At 39.3% G+C, this 27,048-nt stretch overlaps 1 protein-coding gene across 4 annotated transcripts in view; it reads right to left on the bottom strand.

Moving 5' to 3' along the window:
- The window catches only part of LOC101528508 (UDP-glucuronosyltransferase 2B17), a 93,455-nt gene that overhangs the window by 16,182 nt on the left and 50,225 nt on the right, over positions 1-27,048 (bottom strand). For 2 of the 4 annotated variants that reach the window (XR_009245859.1, XM_058667245.1), the window contains exons 4-5: positions 1,956-2,043; positions 769-988 (exon numbers count right to left, since the gene is read on the bottom strand). Coding sequence is in view for 3 of the 4 variants with exons in the window: in XM_058667245.1 (XP_058523228.1) it covers positions 769-988; positions 1,956-2,043 (308 nt within the window). In the remaining variant the exon portion in view is untranslated. Of the gene's footprint in view, positions 1-768; positions 989-1,236; positions 1,371-1,955; positions 2,044-3,191; positions 3,324-11,861; positions 12,011-14,937; positions 15,677-27,048 lie in introns of those variants that run through there. The other 2 variants (XM_004596215.4, XM_058667246.1) reach the window with 2 other exon arrangements.

Here is a 27,048-nt window from a genome sequence, read left to right as displayed (position 1 = left end):
TCACACTTTAATTATAGCCATATGTAAATATATTCTATTTTTAAAAAATAATTAGAAAGCAAAATCAATGATTGAGCTAATAGGTAGAGTTCTAGGAAGTTTACATGTTGAATTTAAATGTTCTATCATATTTCTTCAATGTCATTCTTTTCTTCTGAAAATATCATTCTGTGTGAAACTGTGTTCTCTTTAATTTTTTTTCTATTTATTTATTGGAAAGACAGATTTACAGGGAGAAGGAGAGGCAGAGAGAAAAACCTTTCATCCTCTAGCTCACTCCCCAAGTGACTGCAACGACCAGAGCCAGCCAATTCGTAGACAGCAACCAGGGGTTTCTTACAGGTCTCCCATGCAGAGGCTGGGTCACAAGGCTTGGGGCTGTCCTCTACTGCTTTCCTAGGCCATAAGAAGGAAACTACATGGGAAGTGGAGCATCTGAGAAACTCACCAAAGCCTGTATGTAATTCTGGCACATGCAAGGCATAGACACAGCAACTAGGCTACCATGCTGGGTCCAAATCTGTGTGCTTTGAGTTACATACTTTTAAATATTTGCATACAACATCATTCAAATACTTACTAACCAAACCATAAGTTGAAGATACTGATTTGCAGCTTTCAAACAACTTGTTGAAAAGTACATTTTATTTTACAATAACTATATCATTTTATTTTGTGAATATCAAATGAAAAAGAAATGATACACACATTGAATGATGACCATTCATCTTTATAAATGCTACCAAATTTAAAAAATGTTATACTCACGAAGGATCATTAATGACTGTCTTCACTGCACTGAGCAAATCTGCACTTGACATTGTGATAAAGTCCACTTTAACAGCAGCTCCCTTGGCCTTCACATGAGCAATGTTATCAAACTGATCCGCAAACAGAGGAATGCCTACTAAGGGCACACCATGGTGAATCGCCTCGTAGATGCCGTTGGTTCCACCATGAGTGATGAAAGCTCTGGTTTTGGGGTGACCTGCAATTAATAAAATTTCAGTGAAAGATAGAAGTTTTCTGGAAAAGATTTGTTATGGGTATCCAAGGGCATTGAAATCAGAGGAAGTGTCACCTCAGTGCATTTGAGAGGTAAATGAAACCACCTAAAGAAATAGTGTGTGACTTGAGATGTGATTAAAGAATACAGGATGAGCAAGTGGGAAAAAGTGGATCACACCTAACAGAAAATCTTTACAGAAAACAGAAGACACATATTTTCTCATTGAAAAGATGAGGTTGCAAGATCACACATGTGGCATGTTCACACTGAGAGTGCCACGGTGCTACCATTCAAGGAAGGAGAGACTGCGTTTTATGAAACACACTAATATTTCAAGGTAAAGGCTATCAATTGTAGGCTCCTGTGTGGGAAAAGAATAGGGAAAATTGCAGAAATGGGACATAAACAGGATGTTACTGACAAATGCTCAGAGGTAATTATACTAAAATGCATAATTTGATTATAAATAAAAAGGCCATTGTATCTAAGAAAATTTCAATGACCTGTATTTACCTTATTTTGTCACCAAAATCCAAAATGAAATGAAAATAAAATTGAAGAACTTAGGGTATTTCTTAAAATTTTTTTTAATAATATGAATGGTAGGGAGACAGAGTGATCTAAGACACAAGGAAATCACCCACCTGTTAATTCACTACTTCAATCCCTGCAAAACCTCCTTTCAGGGCAAGCCAATTCAGAACTCATGAACTCTATTTGGATCTCCAACAAAGATGGCAGGTGCTCAACAACTTGAATCATATGACTCAGTGCCTCCTTGAATATGCATTTAGCAGTGAGCTGTATTCCAGAGCTAAACTGGGACTCAAATCCAGGTACTCTGTTGTCAGATGAAGGCTTCTTAAACTACCGCATCAAACACTCACTCTGAAATACTTTTTTTGATTATTTCTCATATCTTAAACTTTCTTCTCCACAGGCTTACCGAGAAGGTCATTCTGAGGAACCCAAGTATGAAGCTGAGTGTTGGGTCCTAAGGTGCGTGGTTTCTTGCCACTGTATCTCCATAGAACCTGCTCAAGAAAAGGCAATGTCTTACCTGAATCATAGTCCAAATTGCAACAAGTTAGAGTTCTGAAGAGAATAACAGTTTACATGGTTAAGTGTTTCTCACAGGACAAAGTTAGGAAGTGACAAAATCAGATGGTAAGTAATGGAAAGTATGAAACCTTAAATAGAATATGCTTTGATTCTGTGCTTGTATTTACATTTAGATTAGTGAGGAATAAAGTTTTGATGTGCCAGACTAGTGAGTCAGTGACCAACTTAGGTTTTTAAGAAGTTGATAGCTATGTAAATTTTTGTGTATATTCCATAGCAAATTCCTGATGACCCACACATCCATGTATCTAATAAATGAATGCTTTGTTCTAGCCCTCATGCTAAAGTTTCAATATCAGCCTGGTATCTTTGTGATAACATTGAATTCTTGATTGTTTCAGTAGTTATTTTATAAGAGTGTGAATCATCATGACATGGAAGTTTTGCTGTGCAGACTCTTTATTTTAAAGATTAGATCCCATTTCTTTCATTTGCATGTTCCTCATTTAGATACTGGCAGAGCCGCATGCACTGATGAAGGCTACTGTTTCATATTCTCTCAAATTGGTTAGGTACAGGGCCTTTTGACTCAAGCTTGATTAGACCTGCCCACACTTTCTTGGCTGTCAATGTGAAGATCACAATGAATTTGCATCCCACAGAACATAGGGCTACTAAAATGCTTCGGTTTCTATGTGAAGACTAAATTATGTAATGCACTTCTGTCCTTTTTCATTCAACACTTGCTCATAGTTACTGTACTAGTACAGTTATTCATTGTGAATATATCTATTTTGTGTATATTGCTCTCAGCAATCCTGGATAGAAGAAATGAAACAGAAAAGGAGAATTGGCCAATTATGGTTTGTTATCCTGCTAGACCACTGTGATATTAACCAATGTTGCACCTATAAAGTTAAAATCTTGCTGGTGAAATGCCAGCTACCAATGCTTTTGATGTAATCAGCTCTAATATCTGTGCTCTTAATCATTATTTTTCTTATAAAAATAATTTTGGAAGTAAACTACAAAATACAGCACAAAACAAGGGCAATAAACCAAAATCCTATACAGATTTTAGGTGTTTGCAGTAGTTACAAAGTAAAACACTCTTTCTCACCTTTTGTGGAAGCTGGGCAAGGGCTGTAGCGATCACATTGGCGGTTTCTTCTTTCAGATTACTGACCATTGAGCCCAGAGAAAACAACACAATGCCCTCTTCTCCAGAGCTCTGAATGAAGTCTTCCAACTCCTGTAAAGAAAGTGTTTGTTCCATTACAAAATAAGTACAGCAAAACAGAGACAATGAAAATGAATAAAAGGAGCATTGCCATGGCCTGGGCTGTTGGCAAATGGGCACCGGTTCCGTTCCTGGCTGCCCCTCTTCCAATTGAGCTCCCTGCTAATGTGCCTGAGAAAGCTGCAGAGGACAAGCCAAGTGTTTACATCCCTGCAATAGTGTGGGAGACCTGGAAGAAGTTCCTTAATACTGGCATGGACTAACCCCACTCTGACCACTGCAGCTACTTCGGGAGGAAGTCAGCAGATGGAAGGTTGTCTTGTGTCTGCACTTCTCTCTATAATTTCACCTTTCAAATAAAATTTTTAAAATTAAATGAAGGAGATCCATTCTAATTATGAGAAACATTAAAAATTTTAACATCCTACCTAAAAATATTCAAAACATATTGTATGCATATAAAACTCTTACAATCATTTTATTAAAGGATATTTGCTTATGCCATAAAATTTAGATAGAAATTTGAGAGGCAAAATGATAAATATTCTAAGATACACATTTTCTTATATTAGGATAAAGAACCATATCTCATTTTTTTGAGGTACTTTCAACAGATTTTCTATTTTCTTTGAAGATTTAACAAGTCTATTCAGACAGTTTTTGCAAATTCATTCGCTGTCCCCATGTCTCCAGATTACACCTCATTAAGTGATGGAGAGCGACAGACATTTTTCATTACCATTGTGTGTTGTGGTATGAAATCTGTAATCCTGATCTTGCTTTGTGATTTGAAGAGGATGTGCAGATTACAACTGTACAAGCTAACAAACTCGGTGGGTAAATGTGTACACTTTATTGTTCCACTCATGGGCCTTCCCCTTGCACTGAACTGACCTTCGTCTCTCTCTCTCTCTCTCTCTCTCTCTCTCCTTGACAGAACACAGATTACAAAGAAACCACATCAATTTCAAACAGGAGTATTTTGTATTGAGGCTGATTTGAGCAAATTTTTAAAATCATACTAAGGAATGACAATGATGAGGACCATGTTTTAGGATACTGGAACACATTTAAAGGAAAATATTAGAGAGCTAAGAAAAATTTAGCAACAAATGCGCCTAATAATACTTAACTTTTAAAAACACACAAAGAGCAACGAGACAATAATGATTAAATGAATATTGCTTGAGAGGCAATATCCCTGGAATAATTACCAGTGATTTAACAAATCAGATAAGTTCATGCAGCATTCCTCCTTTTAAAAACACAAACATCTGCTTGCTTTCAATTTATACAAAGGTATACAGTTTTGTAGCTTATTTTCAGATTAACTCCAGCATAGTTTCCTGTGTCATTAAATGTTTCTTTTTAGATTAATATAAATAGTCCACCACACATAGTGCTCAACAAATAAAAAGTAGAAAGAACATTGTTCCACAAACAGCCTCCTTTTGAGAATGTATGTTAATAATTGATCATATGACAAGATTCTGAGCACAAAGTGCTGTGATTGTATCACTGTTTTTTTTTTTAGAGATTTATTTTATTTTTATTGGAAAGTCAGGTATACAGAGAGGAGGAGCGACAGAGAGGAAGATCTTCCATCCAATGATTCACTCCCCAAGTGACCGCAATGGCAGGAGGTATGCCGATCTGAAGTCAGGAGCCAGGAACTTCTTCCAGGTCTCCCATGCAGGTGTAGGGTCGCAAGGCTTTGCACCATCCTGGAATGCTTTTTCAAGCCACAAGCAGAAAGCTGAATAGGAAGTGAGGATTAGAACCTGTGCCCATATGGGATCCTGGTCCTTGCAAGACAACGACTTCAGCTGCTCAGCTACTGCGCTGGGTCCAGTTTCACTGTTTTATTGCTAGGAAAAATTATCTACACATGTTGTCACATGTTGTGTGACCTTGTGTTTGATCCAGCTTTCCTTGTTTAAGATTGCTTTAGCAACTCTTTTGCCCTCATATTGAGGAGTTATTCTCTGGAAGCTCTGGATTGTATTTCAGGCTAAGGAGATATATGTCCTGCAGTCTCTAAATGCTTCTGATGAGCATTTGAATTGATAAAATATAGTCAATCTTACTTATATGGTTTCCTTTTCAATATGGAATGTTTGCTCCTGTGGAATACAGGTCTCTTCAAAGTCCATGACTATTGCAGTAGTAAATGATTAAATGACTGTCGCAAGCTGAGTAGCTGAAGGGGAAGGGCATAAATGTTTCAAGGTGGACATATTTAGGGGGCGGGCTGGGAGTTGAAGGAAGACACAGGGAAAAGTGCACGGATGTCAAAAGGGAAGAATGAAGAGATACAGTGAGGAAGGAGGGGGTGGTGATGGAATAAAGCAGGTCTCAGAATAGTCAGTATGTGGGAGTCAACTGCTCTCCAAAGGAATACACATGATCTGGATTATCTGTACTAAAATCAGAAGCAGAAGCAACAATTTTATTTGCAGAACAGATCCTCAGCAAAATTTCCTAAAGTGAGTGCTGGACTGAGATGCCCCCATAGGAGAAATGAGTTCTCAATGAGCCTCACAAAGAGATAGTTAAAAGGAAACTCCATTACCCATGAGTCAGAGAACAATCCTCACACCTAGAAACACTGAGAGACAGCGAGTAAATACCCTGTCTACAAACAGCTATTGGTCAAAGCCTACAGTTTAACAGCTTCTACACTTACAAAATTAAGAGCCAGATCTCTGTCATCCATCTTATACAAACATCAGCTCTAAAAGAATCAAGAATCTAGACCAATGCCCTGACACTATGAAATTTCTAGTGGAAGATGTGAGGAACACCCTGTATGACACTGCCTAGGCAGATTTCTTAGAAAAGACAAGCTGAATCTTGACACTGTGTAAATAAAGATCATAAGCCCACTTATAGTAACTTTTCAAGGTATTGTGATAGGATTTTTAATTCCATTTTTTGTTATTGATGATGTTTACATATTTGACAATGGAGGGGAGGATCGATGACTAGGCGAGTGTGGGTGAGACCATTATTTCCAAATCTTCCCCCAGTTCCTCCTGCATCTGGCAGAAGTAGAGGAGGAGGAATTAGCAGAGAAGCCACAGCCAACTTCCCTACCACCCCACTACCTGAGAATGGAGAACACCCACCCTATGACATCCCAGCATACTCAATGTGGGACATTTTCCAACGGGTCCACTCCAGAAATTCTTCCAATATCTATCTGCTGGCACAGTCTATCTCAGTCTCCACTAGCCCAGATACTTGCTTTCAACTTGGCTGGAGTAGTTTTCCAATTTGTTCTGCCTTCCTTCCTCTGCATTGGTACCAGATGTCCTATACGGGCCTTAATGGGCTGCCATATCCTCCATGTGCATCTGGGCATGCCATACGTTGTTCCATCTTAGACACTAAAGAGGTACAGTTCTGACACATGCACTCCATGGTCATAGATCCTACAAGTCTCCCTATAGTTGGAGTTCTAACCAGCGTTTCAGTTGGAGGTTCTCCACAGAAACTGCATCTGAAGCAATCCCAGATCAGACTCTTGTGTGTGTCTGCCAGTATGGGATCTGGCTCATTCCATCACCCATATCAGCCTACACTGGATCAGCTCAATTGCAAACTCTGTCTCTTATGTATACCAATGCATGCTTTGGCACAGCCCAGTCCTGCACACCACACGCTTGACTGTCATGTTCACCAACAATAACTGCAGCCTAGTTGCTGTGACTCCTAATAGCCCCGAAAAGGCACACTCCCAGTCCTGGTTCTTATGCTTGCCAGTTTGTGCAGCAGACTGGCTCAGTCTGCCCTGTGTCCTAGTCAGTTCTTGTGCACATCAATGGGCATTGAAGCCTAGCTAAATCCAACTGACCCCACTATCCAGCCTGCTAAAATTTTGGTGGTTGGGCCCGGCGGCGTGGCCTAGCAGCTAAAGTCCTCGCCTTGAACGCCCCGGGATCCTATATGGGCGCCGGTTCTAATCCCAGCAGCTCCACTTCCCATCCAGCTCCTTGCTTGTGGCCTGGGAGAGCAGTTGAGGACAGCGCAAAGCCTTGGGACACTGCACCCGCGTGGGAGACCCGGAAGAAGTTCCAGGTTCCTGGCATCGGATTGGCGCGCGCTGGCCCATTGCGGCTCACTTGGGGAGTGAAGCATCGGATGGAAGATCTTCATCTCTGTCTCTCCTCCTCTCTGTATATCCGGCTTTCCAATAATAATAAATCTTACAAAAAAGTATAATTACAAAAAATAAATAAATAAAATACTGGTGGTTGTCAACAAATGTCTGGCCAGGCCCACCCCCAGCTCTGATTCTCTTGCTCACCAATGGGAATTGCAGGCCATCACAGAGGACGCAATCATTTCCCTACTGTGCCCATTCCCAGCCCTGGATCTTGTACTCTCCAGGGAATTCTGTAGTCTTGTTTGACAGGATATGCCCCCAGGCCCAACACTTGTCAGTTGATGATACAGCCATGCCCCTCCAGCCTGCATTTGCTCTGGCTCATGCCTACCCCAGTGGATACAGCCGATTAGCCCATACTGGTTCTCTCCTTAAGCCAGCACACATGCAGGTCAACAGATGTTACAGCACTGTCTGGTCTGACTCTTTTTCTAGTACTCATGCTCATCAGTAGAAAAGCAGCCCAGCAGTAGAGCCCTCCAAATCTCCCCTACCATTTTGTCACCACACTTTGGGGTCTCATTTGTGCCAGTTGGTGCTGTGACACAGTCTGGCATGGTCCTCCTTGACTTGCCATTAGCTAGCAGGTGTTGTAGCCTGGTAGAGCCCAGTATGCCCACAGTTCTAGCTCATGCTGGGGAGATGCCACTGCCACGTCTCACCCAGCCAACGCCCAATTGCAACCCTAATGTGAACTGTCTGGTTGAAGCCTAACCCAGCCTATCCTATACCCAAACTTGTATCTTGCATATGCCAGTGTTTATTATGAACTAACCCAGCCTGATCTGCACCTAAATCTGACCCACACATGTTCTGCCATTTAAGGCAACCTGGCATGATCTGGGTGGCTTGCAACCTTGATTCTTGCACTCATCTGCAGGGACTATAGGGACTATATCCTGACAAAGTTGTAGCCCAAGCTCCTTTGTCAGGCTTGCTCCTAGTGGTAGATTTCTTATACACTGGTAGGTCCTTGGAAAATGCTGACTTACTCTACCTCCTGTCCTGGCAGGCACAGTGGCCTTTTCCAACTGGCCCATATCCATTCCAGTTTTTACTGTTGGGTGTTATAGTAAGCCACACCTTGTCCACACCCAGATATAGTTCTAAGATGGTTCAGTGGACACCAAGATCTATCCATGTCCATCCTACACCCACCCTGGCTCTCATGAGCACCAGCTGGTGCTGCAGCCTAGCCCAGTCTGGAGCACCCCAGATCCAGCCCACAACCATGCTGAGGGATACTGCAATCCTGCGATCATGTCCAGTCCAGATGGCCATCCCCATTTCAGCTTGTGCTCAACAGTGGGAACCACAACTAACCCAAAATATCTCTTTAGCTATCTAATCATGGCTGTTTACTGCCACAGATATTACATGTGCCAATAGCTGCTCTGATCCAGCTCATTTGGCCTTTGCCACTGGATGTCGCAGCTTGACCTATGCTGGACCACCTTTAGTAGCAACTCTCACTGCTGCTTAGCCCTGCCCAGAATCTCCCAACCTTGGCTCATGCAAACTGGTAGGTGTGATAGCCTAGCCTGGCATGACCTACACTCCAGCATGGCTTCAGCACATGCCAGAGAGTTGAGGGTGGTCTGGCCCTGCCTAGTCTGCCTCTCTTCCCAGAACCAACTCACACACTTGCCAATGAGTGGTGCTACCTAGCCTGGCCCGACCAATACCCAAATCCAAATCACATGCTCACCAGCTAAAGCTATAGCCCATCAGGGAAGTTTCCCAAGTTTCCCTACCAGGGCCAATGCCTAACACGTGCCGGTGGGGGTACTAGGCCCTTTCCTGGCATAGTTCACTTCCTCTGTCATGGCCTTTATATGAGCTGGGGATGTTGTAGCCCAGCCTCCTTACAGCCTATTTTTGTGTACAACTGTGAGTACTGCAGCATGGATTCACCAAGTCTATTCAAATCCCCAGCATCCATGAGTATTGGAAAGTTCCATGGTCATACTTAGTTCAGCCTATCACTACCCCCAACTCTTAAACAAATCAGCTGTTATGGCAGTCCAATGGGGGTGGGCTCATGTATGTCCCAGAATCTTCCCTTTGATATGGTTCTGTTGCGTGTTGCCTAGTGTTTATAACCCAGCCTAACATTACTCGTCCCCTGTTATACTCTCACTGGTGGGTACCTGGATCTTGCCTGCTAGGCAGGCCCATCGCACCAGCTTTAAGTACACTAGCCGAGATCACCCACATGGACTGGCGGGTCTGTCTGACCCATAGAAGTCCCGCGGCTTCAATCCTCCAAAATGCTTGGTCTCAGCCACCTCACTATCCTTGTAAGTACAGTGGCATTGTCGATGGGAGTCCCTCAAATTAATTTCTTGCCTGCTACCTATGACCTCAGTCATCTTCCCTCCCACACATGTCCTTGCTCCCTTCTCTGACCAATCCAAGTGAAAATGTCTGTGGGGAAATTCCCAGACTCACTTTCCAGCCTTGATCAAAGTCCCAGTCTATTTATGGCCTTGCCAGAAGCATTCCCTGAAGCAACCAGAAGCCTGCATCTCCAGGCAGCCATAAGCATGGGGCTGAACCTGCAGCCCATGGGCAGCCAGTCATATGGTGGCTGCTCCATGGAGCAGCTTAGGATCTTGCATGGAGTGAGAGAAATTGAACTCAGCCCAGAATACAAAAATTACAAAGAGGGAAAGACATGCTGTATGTGGTTCTGAAAAGACAGTTAATAAGAGAGAACATCAAGGGTCAATGGGAATTAGGACCGCACTGACACAGCAGGATTATCACTGAAGGCAGCCTTGGAGAGTCACACATCACATAGGGAAGAAAGAGGAGCCATCTGAGAGCAGATTAAAGGTGAGAAGATATCCAGGGTGGTGTATTCTTATTATATTAATTTAACAGGATTCTGAATTAGTAAATTTGTTGTTTGATTGGATAACTGAGAAAAGAACATCTACATATCAGAAGAAATTAAAAGTCTTTGAGAGAAAATGTTCCAAGAACCTGGCCAGAGAAGGCCACTGGCATGTGATGGCTCTTATGTTCGCTACATAAGCACATGAACATTTTCAGACACACATGCAGAATGACATGTGTTCAATTCATGATGTTATTGATCTTCGTTTTTTGAAAAATTACCTGTTCATCTGAATGACCCAGTTATTCAGAGAGAGGGAGACAGAGAGTGGGATTGGCCTTATTCACTACACCGCAGCACTGATCCCCCAACATGCATTTTTTCTGTTGATAAGTAATGTATGTACACATGCATGAATACTATTTTAAATCATACATGAAAAGTGTCTAGGTTTAGATTGTGCCAGTTTTGTTTTGACAGATGTATGTAAAATGCCATGATCAAATCAATCCTAATTATGATGTAAAACAAATCATTTTTCAGACACTTGTTGTATCTTATAAAATAAGTTGCTTTTAAAAAATACATAGAAGTAAAATTATAGTTTGTATTAAGGAAGTAATTTGCGCAACACATAATATTTTAAAATAAATTAAACCAACTTCATATTTATGGAAGCAGATTCATCCTGTCGGCAATTTTAATGACAACAACAACTGCTAACACTACAATTCAACTGTGTCCATTCTTTTCTTCCTCCTCCAAAACCAGCCTTTTTCCTGCCTTGCTGACACTGCCAATTTCTTTTAACACAGAGGAGAAAATCTTTCAAGTAGAAGGTTACATTAATTGGACTTTCCTTAATCATTAAGTTTTTCTTTTCCTTCATGAAGTGAACCATCATAAGTGGCAACATAGTATTTTTGCCGTTCTAATAATGGCAGTCTGATGATGTATCCAGTAACACACTTGCTTTTGGTAGAGCTGCATGGTCTTTGTTGTACCTCAGTGGGTTGCCCCTGTGCTGGTCCTCACAGGCAATTGTGCTGTGGAGATGCATGGTACTCAGGGAATGTGTCCTAAAGCTTCTTGTAGTTTTGCTCTAAGCAGAACACATCTGATAAAACTTATCATCCAATCTATACAGCTTGTTCATGCTTTCATGTAACACTTAACAAGTGTGTTGGGAATCAGAACTTGTCTATATGTAGGCTATTCAGAGCTAGTACTTAAGTTGAGGCATCACAATCATTTAACAGAATTCCTTGATGAAACCCCTGATGCTTTCTTCTTTGTTGACAAGTAAAGACCCAAAATTAAATGACGTTATGTTCAAAAGCCATCAGTTTATTCTCATTGCTTGATAACAAAGTGCAATTATATAGCTACGCAAATAGAAAACTGGAGTTTTTATTGTTAGGATACTGTGTCCCACTGCCCGTAATACACAATTGAGATTCAGTGTGAGTGAAGAATGCAGAAATATTTTTACCTCAGTTGAAAGGTAAACAGAACAAAAACACAACTGGAATAGGTTTACCTTAGGCAGGGGTTTGGCAGGTCTGCAGTGGAGCCCTCCAACAAAATCAACATTTGGTAAGAGTGGGCGAGGAAATTCCAGGTCCCAGTAGGTTCTGATGAGCCACATTTCAGCTTTCCCCATTAACTCAGTCAGTTTAGTGGGTCTTCCTAATGAGAGAAAGAAAGTAACAGTGTCAGGTGAGTATGACTCATATGTGTATGTTAATATGCATACAGATACATATGTGCATACATAAGAGGAACATTGTGAAAACTCACTACAACCATCATCCCCTCAGTAAATTCACTTTCATAAACAGTTTTTAGAGTAAGAGTGTCTGTATTTCCACAGGTAACAATTTTCTCTCTAACACTTGCTAAAGTGACAAATGTATATTAGCCCACAAGTCCAATAGTGGGTACACACATGATATTCATGTACATAGAATATATTTGTGTATTTATATATTTTTCCATGGAAATGAAATCCATCCGTCAATGTTATATCTGCACTCCCATCTTTATTGCAGCACTAAGAATAACCAAGAACTTCAAACAGATTAAAAGTTTATCCAACAATAAATTGCTAAGAAAATTATAACATATTCATAGATTGCAGTGCTATTTACCAAAGAAAGTAGTGAATTCTTTTCTATTGTACTAGCTTGGGGATACTCAGGATTCTTAGATTTAGCACTGTTAACCAGACTGAAAAGACAAGTGTCACAGTATGTCATTCACGGAGAGATACAAAAATATGAGCTCATAGAAAATACAAACATAATGATGTGACCCAGATACTAGGAGAGAACAAGGGAGAATAAAAAATGCTGACTTGTATGTCTTGAATTATTGCTGAGCAAGAGTAGAAGTTTGTGTATTTATTACACATAACAGGTGTATAGGTAAAATTAATGCACATGGTTTCAGGGATTCATCATAAATAAGTGTTAAAGATTTGAAATGATAACTATATTCACCCTTCTTTGTAAGTAGGTAGTGTGTTCATCTACAGAAATATCTCATGGCACCCCATAAATATGTATAAATCTGTATGTCAGCTAAAATTTTAAAGGAATAAAAATTAACAAATCACAATAAAAATACTAATAGTAATTGGAACATATATCGAAATCTGCACCTTATTGATCCTACTATACCCAGGAAAAAACTTTTCCAAAGTGCTCTATTTCCCCGTTTTGTTTAGAAGCTTGATACTGTTTTGTTTAGAAGCTTGATACTGGGGCTGGCACTTGGTGTAGGAGGTCAAGCTATCAGCTGAAATACTGGCATACTATATGGGCACTGGTTTGAGTTCTGATTCCCACACATCCAAACTCTAACGATTTCCCCAAAATTTTGAAACTGAGATTATTTATTTATTTATCTATTTTGTTCTCAGTTTGTGACATGTTTTCCTCTTAAGGGGAATACATTTTTTAAAAGAAACTATATACTAATGCTTTACATGCCAATATTTAGAAATTGTAATTTTAAAGTAAATTTAATTTTATTTTTAAAAGGTAGAAATTATGTGTTTTGCAATACAGATTTAGGAGTAAAGTGATACGTTCTACCCACCTTCCCTCTCAACTCTGCACATGCACGCAGTCACTTTCCTCTTTCCTTGTTTTGTTTTAAAATTTTTAAAATAATATAATCTCAGTTAAACGTCAGTAGATAAACAATTCAACAAATAACAAGTAGTGAAATAAAAGAATCACTGTTTCATAACAGTAGAGGACTATAAATTGTAAATGAATCTCAAATTTTTAATTTTGCCGATACAGAATATAACATAAACTGCTTTCTACATAAAATATTCTGATTTTAGATATCATAATTCAAGAAAAAATATGTTGGTATTTTTGGAACTGAATCATTTTACTAAGCATGAAAGTCTCAAATTGCATCATTTTGTAGCAAAAGACAAGTTTTCATTCAATTTTATGGTTGAGTAGTATTCCAGGTTCTCATTATTAAGTTAGATTAATTGAATGATCTCAGTGAAAAAAAATTCATCATGATTCCCAAGGTCAGATTTTTGGATTTCCTGTGTCTTACTTAATTTGAGATTTAAAAACTACATGTCCCAACTGTGAATACATTCATACGGTAATGTAATAAAATAGTGTAAGTTCTAAATAAGGAAACTAGTTCACGTAGGGGAAGCCAGTTTCTCAGTGCTATTTAGATAGTTACTTTAGCCCTTGAAGCTGCCTATATGAAATGCATGGAATTTGTTCCATAGCACTTTGACTTTGTTAGACACACAACACACACACACACACACACACACACACACACACACACATTTTTATATAATGACAAAAAAAAATTTTAAAAAGAGAAAAAAAGAAATAATATTTCCCAAACTACCTATCTACATTCATCATTGCACTAAGTCTCTCTCTCTGTCTCTCTGTCTTTCTCTGTCTCTCTCTTTCTCTCCAAGATAAAATAAGAGGTATAGAACAGTGGATGCATTATTGCTCAGATAAGTCTTCATTTCTTTGCTGTTGTGTTTATGACTTCTCAGAAGGCTCTCTGTAAATGCGATCAGGTACTAACTGATTGATAATCTCAGTTTTTCTGTAGCATTTTGAGTTGGCCAGGTTGTCTTACATGGTTATCCTCTCACTAAATTTTTAGAAGACAAATTTCTGGGGCTGGCATGGTAGCACAACAGGTTAATCCTCCACCTTCAATCACTACCATCCCATTTGGGTGCCGGTTCATGATCTGGATGCTCCACTTCCATTGAGCTCCCTCCTTCTGGCCTAGAAAAGCAATGGAAGTTGCCCAAGTCTTGGGCAAATTCACCAATGTGAGCGATTTAGATCAAGAGCTCATGGCTCCTAGTTTCAGAATGACTGAGCATTGGGCTTCACCATTGGGGTCTGAAGCACAGTGGATAAAGGTTTTTTTCTGTCTCTCTATAAAACTGCTTTTTAAACAAAATAAAATATATCTGAAAAAAAAAACCCAAAAGAACAGAGAAACAAAGAGTTCACATTTCTATTATTTGATATCATACTAAGTTCCAACCAAAATACAAGAAGGATTTGGTGATATCCAATAAAAACAAGACTTACCAAGCACTTCACTGTAAAATTGATCCCATTTCTTCTCATTGAAAAATTGAAACCAAAAATCAAAATAAAGCACATACAGCATATTTTTCACTCTCTGCATGAATGTCATTTTATCAGTTAATTCTGACATGGTAATAGGCACATAGGAAGGGGGAAGCAAAAATCCTCCACTGTACTTTTCATACGTGTAGCCTGGAAAGAGGCGGTGTGTGTACAGAAAGGGGACTTTCAGTAGCTCAGCCAGCAGCTCACCACAGGGACACAGGGTATCTGCAAAAATAACATCAAACCTCGATTCTTTCAGCTTTGTCACAAGTTCCTTGTTCAAAACTGCATCTCTACATATAATTTGAAAAAAATCAGAAATTTCATATTGTATTTGTTGAAGTTTTGAAAGAAAATTCCAAAATGAATATTTATGTAATTCATAAACATGTTTCATTAGATCATTTGAGAAAGCCTTCTCATACACATCTTTGGGTGTTGATACAGGAAAAGTCTCATACTTAATAGCTGAAGATTCATTGTGATCAAGCAGAACAGAAGCTGAAGATTTGAGAACAGTCACCTCATGTCCCCTCTGCACGAGTTCATCCAGGATGGTCTTCATATTGATCCAGTGACTGAAATCCATCGGCCACACCAACACCTTTCCGCATCCCACAGCGCTGAAGTGGCAGCTGAGCTGTAGCAGCAGCAGAACTGAAATCCACCTGGCAGACATTTCAGCAGAAGGTGAAGCCTGTGTTCCAACTGTTACTGCCTTGGCTTTTGGCTATATAAAAGGGAACTATTCTTGTGGTTAAAATATAACTTCCACAGGTCAAAGTATGAGCAATCAGAGTACCCGGATAACAGAGAAAGGAAACTGAGTTTGATCCCTATTGTAAATGGGTGTGTGAAGTGTGGATATAACAGCTGATTACTTTGCATGTCCATTTCACTTATTTTACATAGAAGTTTCTGGAATAGTGTCAACAGCATTTATACTGCAACTGGATACTGCAAAGTCCTTATGTCTTTTTGTTCTGAAATAGAAATGAAGTGATAATGCCCGTGGACCAGTATATCTTCAATATGCTTTATACCCTCTGTTACTTGTGAAAATATTTTGTTGACATAGTAACCACACACCATAAAATCCACATATTTTAACTATATAATTAAATAACTTACAGTGTAGTTTCAAAAGTTTTAAAGTCAGCACACAGCAATTACTTTTGGAATGCTTTGTGGCTGGCAACATTTCTTAACATTCCAATCTTGCATCTTTTAGTGCCGGCATTCTATATGGGTGTGTTCATATCCAAGTCGTTTCACTTCCACTTTAGTTCTCAGCTTGTAGCCTGGCAAAGCAGCAGAGAATGGCTCAGATTCTTGGAACTCTGAACTCAGGTGAGAGTCCTGAAAGAACCTCTGGGTTCCTGGCCTCAAATCGGTTCTCCTTCGACCGTTATGGCTATTTGTGAGTGAGTCAGCAGATCGCGATTCCTTCCCTTTCTGCGTCTCCTTTCCCATGTGTATGCGTTTTCAATTAAAAATAAGTCTTAAAAATAAAACATTGCAACTCTATATAACCTAGAATATATAGAAATGTATATATAAAATTTTTGAGACTCGGAATCCTCTATTGCACAATGTTAAAATCACTACAATGAATACAACAGCAAGAATGAAAGGGATATTATTATATAATGACTCCAATTCTAAAATGAAAGCATTTCTTAATTTTTGTCTTTTTTGCTAATATTCAATGTAAGTTGTGTGGTAACAGTTAATCTTGTTCTTTATTTACATTTCCTTCTGGGTTAGAGCTACTGAAAATTTTTCATATATTTTTTGGACATTTGTATTGCTTCTTTTGAAAACATCAATTTGTATCATTGGGTCATTTCTTACTCAGATTGTATATTGTATCTCTATTGTATATTGATCAAATATCAGAATGGGCATAACTATGCCTTCATGCATTTGACATATCTATCTGGAGAGAATAAAAAAATGCATTTACCCATTTTCTAATCATGATGGCATACATGATATCTAACTGGTAACTCCAGTCACTCTATAGCTCAGGATTACAGAATTTATTTCTCTGTTGTGCAAACGAACAGAGTTTATTTTGTTTATGTGGTTGTCACTTTGTACACATTGCCCAGTCTGTCCCAGTCCACACACTGTTTTCTCTATCTAGTTCATTTACTGTAACGTTTATTTAATGTAACATCTGCCAGATTTATAAATGTTGCCCTAAAATAACAAATTTTTTCTTTTTTTTCTGTGCTCTATCTTCCCTTCCTTCATTTCTTCCTCTTTTCTCTAAGTCTTTCTCATCTTCCTCTTCCTCTTCATCCTTCCCTTCCGCTACTTCCTCCTTTTCCTCTTCCATCTCCTTTCCATCTCCTCTTCCTAATTAGTATGCCATTGTTTAGGGTCTCTTTTCACTCACTTCTAAACTTTGACTATCTGAACAACTTCACACCAACCATAGAAGTGCACCTATACTTTTGATGTACTGATTTTATTTTCATATGGCATGTATGTATTGGGTGGCCATTCCCAATCCCTGGGTAGTGGGCTGGTGTGACTTCTCCCCTTATCAAGTCCCATCCCTACCCCAGATACAGGAAAAAGAAAAAGAAAAGTCTGGAAACAATAGTCTCACTCACTTTCCCCTAACTCTTCATCCTTCCCACCTTGATTAGCTATGTAAACATCACCAAAAATAAAAATTTAATTAAAAAGAATAAAATAAAAATGACAGCATATAGATATACATAACAGGAACATTGGGGAACAGTGCTACAGCTATAACTCTCCTCAGGGTATCCACTTTCATAAGCATTTCTTAAAGTAAGAGAGTCTACTTTTATATAAGTGTTAATTTTCTCTCAAAAACTACCAAAGTAACTCATTTTTTATTTTATTTTAAATTTGTCACAATTACCAACTTTCAGTAAGTCTGTCTTTGGTAAATAATCTAATAAATAGCAAGTAGACAAAAAAATAAATACTTCTTCACAATAGTGTAACACTAAATTCTAAACAAATTTTAAATATAATTTCCATTCCTAAACAAATTTTAAATGCAATTTTCATTCCTATAGAAGAAAAAATAAATACTCTTCTTGTATAAAATTCTGATTTTAAGTTCAACAGATCAGGAAGTCATATGTTGGTTACTTTGGGATTAGATTATTTTGCTAAGTGTAAAAGTCTACCATTGAATCATTTTGTAAAACACAGTATTTCATTCCTCTTTTTGGCTGACTAGTGTTCCAGATTGTGGTTCTGAGAGCAGATGAATTGATAGATCTTGTTAGAAAAAAAAAAGAATAAATACTTCAAAGCTCAACTTATTGGCTTCTGTTTCTGAGATATAAATACCACATATCTCAATTGTGATAGGATTTTATTAAGTGATGTAATGAAATAAGGTAAGTTCTAAATATAACATAACAAAAAAAACAAACAAAAAGTATAAAAATACATAAGTTAGTTCCCAGACCACCTTCATCATGGTTCTTTGGCTAAAGAGCACTTTTCTTTAAGACGAACTAAGATTAGGCAAAAGGATACGTAATTGCTAAGAAAAATCTTCATTGATTTATTTTGGGGCTTTATAAATTCTTGAAATATTTTATATGAGGGAAAATTATCAGTTGTTAGTTGACCTACAATCTTAGGTTTCTGTAGCATATGGAGCTTGCTGCATTATTTTCTTTTTTTTTTAAAGATTTATTTATTTTTTATTACAAAGTCAGATATACAGAGAGGAGGAGAGACAGAGAGGAAGAGCTTCCATCTGATGATTCACTCTCCAAGTGATTGCAACAGCCAGAGCTGTACCAATCTGAAGCAGGAGCCAGGAGCTTCTTCCGGGTCTCCCACATGGGTGCAGGGTCCAAAGGCTTTGGGCTTTCCTTATCTGCTTTCCTAGGCGACAAGCAGGAGCTGGATGGGAAGCAGGGCTGCCAGGATGAGAACCGGAACTCATATGGGATCCCGGCACAGAGAAGGCGAGGACTTTAGCCACTAGTCCAGCGTGATTTTCTTTTTTAAGATCTATTTATTTTTTGTCTGAGAGGGATATTTGCACATAGAAGACTAGACAAAAACAAACAAACAAACAAAAACTTCAATTCTGCCGCTTCATTCTCAAAAATGGCTTCAACAACTAGGACTGAGCCAATCCAAAGCCAACAGCCAGGAACTTATTTTGAGTCTCCAATGTGGATTCAGGATTCCAAGGCTTGGAATCATCTTCTACTGCTTTTCAAGATCAAAATAAGGAGCTGGAGTGAAACAGGAATAGCTGAGATATGAACTTATGTACATATAGGATACCAACCCTTGAAAGGTGAAAACTTAACAACTAAGACATAGCGCTGGGCACTGCCACATTATTTTATGATTTCATTCACTCATTATTCTTTTAGAAGACAAGTTTCTGGGGTCAACACATTAGACCAACAGTGTAATTCTCCACCTGAAAATGCCATGATTTCATGTGGGCACAGGTGCATGCGCACGCTGCTGCACATCAGATCCAGCTCCCTGCTAATGGCGTGGGAAAGGGGCATAAGCTAGCCAGAGACAAAGGGACTCTGCACTGGCATGGTAAACATGGAAGATCCTGACTTCTAGCTTCAGGTCATCTCAGACCTGCACATTGCAGCCATTTGTGCAGTGAAACAGGTAATGGAAGATATTTCCATCTCTTGTCTTTCCTTCTCTCTGTAAAGCTGCCTTTCAAATAAAAATAAGCATTTTAAAAAAAGACATTTTTTTGCATGATTTGATATGCATACAAGGTCACCTCAAAAGTACAAATAGCCAGCATGTGGCATTATCTAATGAAAACATGACTTACCCAGTACTTCACTGGAAAAATGATCTCATTTCTTCTCATTAAGTTTGGAACCAAAAATCAAAATAAAACACATACAACATATTTTTCACTCTCTCAATGAATGTCATTTTACCAGTTAATTCTGACTTGATATTAGACAGGTAGAAATGAGGGAACAAAAGTCCTCCACTGTATGTTTCATACGTGTAGCCTGGAAAGAGGCGGTGTGTGTACAGAAAGCGGACTTTCAGTAGCTCAGCCAGCAGCTCACCACAGGGACACAGGGCATCTGCAAAAATAACATCAAACCTCGATTCTTTCAGCTTTATCACAATTTCTGGTTCAAAATTGCATCTCTACACATAGTTTGCAAAAATCAGATTCTTCATGTGCCATTTTTTGAAGTTCTGAAAAATATTTTCAAAATGAATAATAGCCATCTCATAAATATGTTTCCTGATTTATTCTTTGAAATACTTCTCATATTCATCTTTGGACATTGATGCAGGGAAATTCCCAAACTTAACAGCAGAACAGAAACTGAAGGTCTGAGAACAGTCACCTCATGTCCCCTCTGCACGAGTTCATCCAGGATGGTCTTCATATTGATCCAGTGACTGAAATCCATCGGCCACACCAACACCTTTCCACATCCCACAGCGCTGAAGTGGCAGCTGAACTGCAGCAGCAGCAGAACTGAAATCTACCTGGCAGACATTTCAGCAGAAGGTGAAGCCTGTGTTCCAACTGTTACTGCCTTGGCTTTTGGTTATATAAAAGGGAACTATTCTTGTGGCTAAAATGTAACTTTTACAAGTCAAAGTATGCACACGAATGAGCAATGAGACTACATGGCTTTAATGGAAAATAAATGCATGTTTCATTCTGTAATAATTTAAATGAAAGAATGATTTAAGGTAATGGGTAGTGTACCATATTCATGCAGCCCGTTTTCCAGAGACACTCATTCTACATTGTATAATCCACCAGGCCAGTCCCTGACTCTCATGTGCCCTGTATATTATATGGGACTAGAGACAAACTTCTAGCAGCTACAATGTGAATTTACTCATTAACCACATAAAATTTTAAATAGCAATTGGAAAACTTCCCGAAATGCTCAAGGTAAGACATATCCTCACCCGCAATTTGGTTCATGTGTTAATTATTGGAAAGATGCAATTTAAAAACAAAATTTGTATAATCTTTTTCAATAGTATTTTATAGCATATTCATATGATTGGTATATATATATATATATATATATATATATACTTATACATATATATATGCCATAGAAAATTCAAATTAAGTTTTCTATATCTGTGATAGAGACATATTTTCTTCTTTTAAAATTTATTTATTCTAATTGGAAGGGTGGATATACAGAGGAGGAGAGACAGAGAGAAAGATCTCCCATCCGATGGTTCACTCCCCAAGTGGCCGCAACGGCTGGAACTGAGCCAATCTGAAGCCAGGAGCCAGGAGCTCTTCTGGGTCTCCCATGTGGGTGCAGGACCCCAAAGCTTTGGGCCATCCTTGACTGCTTTCCCAGGCCACAAGCAGGGAGCTGGATGGGAAGCAGGGCCGCTGGGATTAGAACTGGCGAACATATGGGGTCCTGGCAAACAAGGCGAGGACCTTAACCATTACGCTTTCGCACCGGGCCTGAGACCTATTTTCAATCACTGTGAAGGCTTGTGATTGCAGTACTTAGAGAAAAACTTCTCAGCCCTCACAGAAGGAAATGAATTATAATGAGAAATAGTTTCCTTAGTACGTTTTTTCTTCTGACAGTCATACATTCATAGATAATTATTCCTACATTTCAAGGTCCATCAAGAGTTTTACTGAGGTTTTATATTACTGATGTAGTGTGGATTCAGATTTGCTAAAATAAACATATAACTGTTCTGAAAAGTGTCTTGTGGTTCAGTTGACAGAACTGTGGTATTCCTTGAGTACAGGAACAAGCATTTGATGAGTACACAGGGGCAACTGGCCTTATAAAGTAAACCTCTCAATGTGTTTGTGAGGTTGATAGACTATCTTTACAGTTTCCTGTTATCATTTCACTTATAAAAATGATTTCTCTGACTTTATATTCAATATAAGTTCAGCCCTAATGCCAAGGGTGATTAGGATGTCAAATCACCAATTGAAACTATGACTTGTCTGTAACTTCACTGCAAAGCTGATCCCCTTCTACTTGTTAAATATTGAAAACTAAAATTAATCATCTTCGCCCTGTCTATGAATGCTATTTTATTGAATAGTTATGATGGAAAATGAGACAGAGAGAAATCAGGAAACAGAAGTCCTGCACCCCAATTCTCGAATATATAGCAGGATGTGAAAGAGACACTGTAAAGCAAGAGCAGTAAAGTGACTCAGCCAGGAATTCGCTACAGGGTCCTGTGTCATCCACAAGAACAACATCAAGCTTTGATTCTTTCTTAATTGTGTGATAGGTTTTTACTTTAAAATTACATTTAATAGAATTTTTCATTGCAGTTAGATTAGTCCAAATAATTTTTTTTGTTATTAGTGAAAACTGCCCAAAATATGACCATGGATGACTCTGTTCTCATTGATGGGTCAATCATTTTTGGTTATAAACAATAAACTTCAGGTTTAATACTGAATGTTCATTGGCATTCACAAGGAAACAGCTGAAATGTTAGAGCAATTACTTCATGATCTCTTCGTATAAGCTTATCCAGAATATTTTTTCATGTTTATGTTGCTTCAGGATGATATATTGTGCTGTGTGCCACACCAGCAGAGTTCCACAATTCCCAGTTCTGAAAGAACATCTCGACTGTGCTAGCAAAAGCCCGGTCCACGCAACGGCCTTTCTGGGCCATTGGAGAATGAGCTGACTTAGTGAAGATTCTTTTTGTCTCTTCCCACTCTAACTCTGCATTCGAAATAAATACAAATAAATCTTTAAAAAGTCATGAGATTTTGAGGTTATAACACAGAAATGTTGAGATATTCTAAATATAATTGGAGGTCAGCAGATGAAAAAAAGGAAAAAGAGAGAGAATTTAGGTCAAACAGATCTTTGGGCTAAACCAACAAAGAGAAGACAGATGGAATATTTTCCTTATTACTTTACTGTTTGTAGAAAAACTATTAGGGAAGTTTCCATCATGCATAAAAAATGCCAGAGGAGATTCCCTAAATAAATAAATAAATAAATAAATAAATAAATAAATAAATAAATAAATACAGATAGATAATGCAGCTTTAAATGGAATGAGCAAGGTGTGAATGAACTGGGAGTCTTGGAACAGAAACTTTCTAGGGTATTGACACAAAACAAAATCTGGGGCCCGGTGGCGTGGCCCAGCAGCTAAAGTCCTCACCTTGAAAGCCCCGAGATCCCATATGGGCGCCGGTTCTAAACCCGGCAGCTCCACTTCCCATCCAGCTCCCTGCTTGTGGCCTGGGAAAGCAGTTGAGGACGGCCCAATGCTTTGGGACCATGCACCCGCGTGGGAGACCCGGAAGAGGTTCCAGGTTCCGGGCTTTGGATTGGCGCGCATCGGCCCGTTGCGGCTCACTTGGGGAGTGAATCATCGGATGGAAGATCTTCCTCTCTGTCTCTCCTCCTCTGTGTATATCTGGCTGTAATAAAATGAATAAATCTTTAAAAAAACAAAACAAAACAAAAAAAACCCCAAAAAACAAAATCTGTAGTTAGCAAAGCCAAGCCTAAGGACAAGTTTCAAAGCCAGGCCACAGAGCGGTGGAATATCGCCAGCTAGCAAGCTCAGGAGCTTCTGTATGCAGAAACTTAAACTATCTCCTCCCTTCTGTTCTGCAGTAATATCCCAAGGTGTGCATGATTTGATTTGGCAGATTGAGATAAAGTGTATGCAGTGGTTCAGAAGGTGTAAAAGGAAAGGGAGAGATTGCCTTCTGGAACATTCTCTGGGCTTGTGTTAAGCAGGTTTGGGAGACCTAGCACTGCAGGAGAGAGTCAGGTGAAGGGGGAAAATGGCTGCCTCTCCTGCCTGTGACTCTCATTATTGCAGCTGCTGCTTCAGTTCCTGTGTCTTGGTGTTGTGAGATCAGATTTCAGAGTGTTCTCAGGAAATCTAAGGAGATAATGTTAGAGTCAGGGGAGAGAGCAAAAGAGAGATTTTTCATTCATGCAGTTTCATTAGTGGGGAGAAAGTCTGGGACTGCTCCCTGGTGGGAAATGGTCAGTGCCACATCACGTGAGCAGGTGACCCTGTGAGGGAAATGGCCATCCAGGCATACAGCCCTGGGCTTTTTATAAACTTAGATATGGGGGGAGAGGTGGAAGAAGGCAGCAGCTCCTCACATTGCTCTTGCCAGTGACCTGTAGTAAGGGATCTATAGCTCAGGGAACTCATCTTGGAATGCTGAGACGATGCCTGAGTGGTTCCTAGAGGGCTTTCCAAACTTGCCTGAAGAGATGGGGCCTGGATGATCCCTCAGGGACAAACTCTCACTTAGCCTCAGGCCAGCACCCGGCTGTGCTAAACCTAACACATAGATGCAGAGGATAAATTAGCTCTCCAGTGACTGAGATCTGACCCACAAAATTCTAAGCAAAATCTTAGATGTCACATAGACTTTGATGGGAAATTGCTTAAAATTCTGTGGGAGTGTGTTGCACAGGATGGTGAAAATGCACCCTTCAGAATCCACCTTACAGAGAAAATCTCAGAGGCCTGCCTCATACATGATGCCTGGACAAAGCTGCCTTATGCATGCCTAGATAGAAAAGATTACATACTGTGGAAAAGTGAATGTTATGATCAAAATCACACATCAGACAGAAAAAAAATAGAAATAATCTAGTCAATTTGGCTTTGTAAATACTGGTATTACAAGGATCTCATCTTTCTATGAGAGTTGGGAGATTATTGCAATAGAATTGATCACTGAGAGAGCAGTAGCCACTTCTACTTCAGAACTGCCCTTCTGGGGCCCGGCGGCGTGGCCTAGCAGCTAAAGTCCTCACCTTGAAAGCCCCGGGATCCTATATGGGTGCCAGTTCTAATCCCGGCAGCTCCACTTCCCATCCAGCTCCCTGCTTGTGGCCTGGGAAAGCAGTTGAGGACGGCCCAATGCATTGGGACACTGCACCCACCTGGGAGACCTGGAAGAGGTTCCAGGTTCCGGGCTTCAGATTGGCACTCACTGGCCCGTTGCTGCTCACTTGGGGAGTGAATCATCGGATGGAAGATCTTCCTCTCTGTCTCTCCTCCTCTGTGTATATCTGGCTGTGATAAAATGAATAAATCTTAAAAAAAAAAAAAAAAAAAAAAGAACTGCCCTTCTGTCCCAGGACTTGGCCTGCTCCCTGTTTTATGTGCCTTTTTTAGATGTGTTGTCAGATTTCAAAGTAGCAACTTACATTTGCTTTAACCAAAATTCTCTTTATAGGGTCATGGATTTTTACTGTGTGTCGATGTTTTTTCAATGTTAACTATCCCAAAACAGATGGATTAGGGAACCTATCTCAAAACAAATGACAGGAATTCCTTGTGAACAACAGGAGCCCAAGCACTTGAGGTCTCCTGTGCTGCCACTTGGGAAGCATTAAACAGGTGTTGAAGATTTCCCTGCACACTTCTCTAAAAAAAAAAATGTTCTGCACCTTAGTTGTCGACAAATGTGTTGTTGGAGTTATAAGCCAGTCTAGATTATCCTAAAATCTGCCAAGTTCGGCAAATTAGACTTCAACACAACAAACGGCTAAATACTAAAATGAAAATAGACACGAGACAGCTGAATAGTACCCTATAGCCATTTTAAGGTGTATAGCAGCCGGTCCTGTATATAAACTAAAATTGAAATGTCAATGAGCTAATCATAGGATTGGTTAAGAATTTACATTTTTTTTCTTTTTTTTTTTTTTAACATACTAGTTACTCAAAGCCATGTCAATTCCATAATGTTGTAAATTGCCGTTGATGTTATGTTGGGGCTCTTAATTGATTGGGATGATATTCTGACGGCTCTACCTTCAGACCAGAAATGGTCTCCCCAAGAAACTGTCTAATTCATCTGGACAATAAGTTGCTGGACGCTATGCTTGGTATATGATTGCAATGAAAGAATCTAGACTTAATTTGAACTGTAATACTGCAACTAGGTGGAGGAATCCACCATAGGGGAAGGGCATGGGGAGGGGTGGGGGGATTCCCAGAACCTATGAAACTGTCACATAATGCAAAATAATTAATAATAATAAAAAAAGGATTCTAAACTGAAGTAGAATGGCAGGGTCCCCAACCAACACTCTGGGTTAGGATGTGCTTTCTCAAGTGGATTCTTGATCAAAGGTTCAGCCCTATTTCTCAATAGGAGCCTTATTGACTTTTGTATTTCACGCTAAATGATGTCATGTCTGAAATTAGTGACTCTCACTTCTAAACATTTTAATCATGCTCATTTTAAAATCTGATTCTGATGTTTTCTTGTCTGTGATCTTTGGTCACTGCCTCTTGGTTTTCTAAGAGTTAATCTTGAATATGTAATTCCTTAAGACTTTGGGTAATCCCTATATTGTGAGGACATTCCTTCAGAAGGTTTAATTTATGTCTCAATTCATCTATTTTAACATAGTGTTTGAACTCTGTAGAGACAGAGTCAATTTTTATTTTACTGTTAGAGTTTATTTTTTTGTTCGTGTTCTTACCAAAAGTTACTTTTTATAATCATTGGAAGTATCTATTTTTAAATTCCTCATATGCTGACTCTTGGATGTGTAGGTTGTTTTGTGCTGTTTTATCTTCCTGATGTGTAGGTGTCTGAGGAGAGTAGAAAATCATTGAATCATTTGTGATCAACTCAGCCCACAACAATGAAGGGAATTCTAAAATGCACATATGTGAAGAGTTCTGTGTTCCAATTGAACACATTTTTTTTAAATTTCAAGGAAGTGCTGTCCCAGATGTATTTTTAAACTTTTATTGCAAAGTTAGATTTACAGAGAGGAGAGACAGAAAGATCTTCCATCTGCTGGTTCAATCCCAAAGCAGCCACAAAGACTGGAGCTGAATCAATCCAAAACCAAGATCCAGGAGTTACTTCTGGGTCTCCCATACAAGTGCAGAGTTCTAAGGCTTTGGGCCTTCCTCGACTGCTTTCCCAGGCCAAAGACAGGGAGCTGGAATGGAAATGGAGCAACCAGTATACAAACTGGCACACATACGGGATCACGGCGCATGCAAGGCAAAGATTTATCCACTGAACTATAGTGCCCAGGTTCA

The sequence above is a fragment of the Ochotona princeps genome, chromosome 7 (genome assembly GCF_030435755.1).
Source record: "Ochotona princeps isolate mOchPri1 chromosome 7, mOchPri1.hap1, whole genome shotgun sequence".
Lineage (NCBI taxonomy): Eukaryota > Metazoa > Chordata > Mammalia > Lagomorpha > Ochotonidae > Ochotona > Ochotona princeps.
Note: the sequence above shows the minus strand (reverse complement) of the source record. Positions and strands in the feature narration are given on the sequence as shown.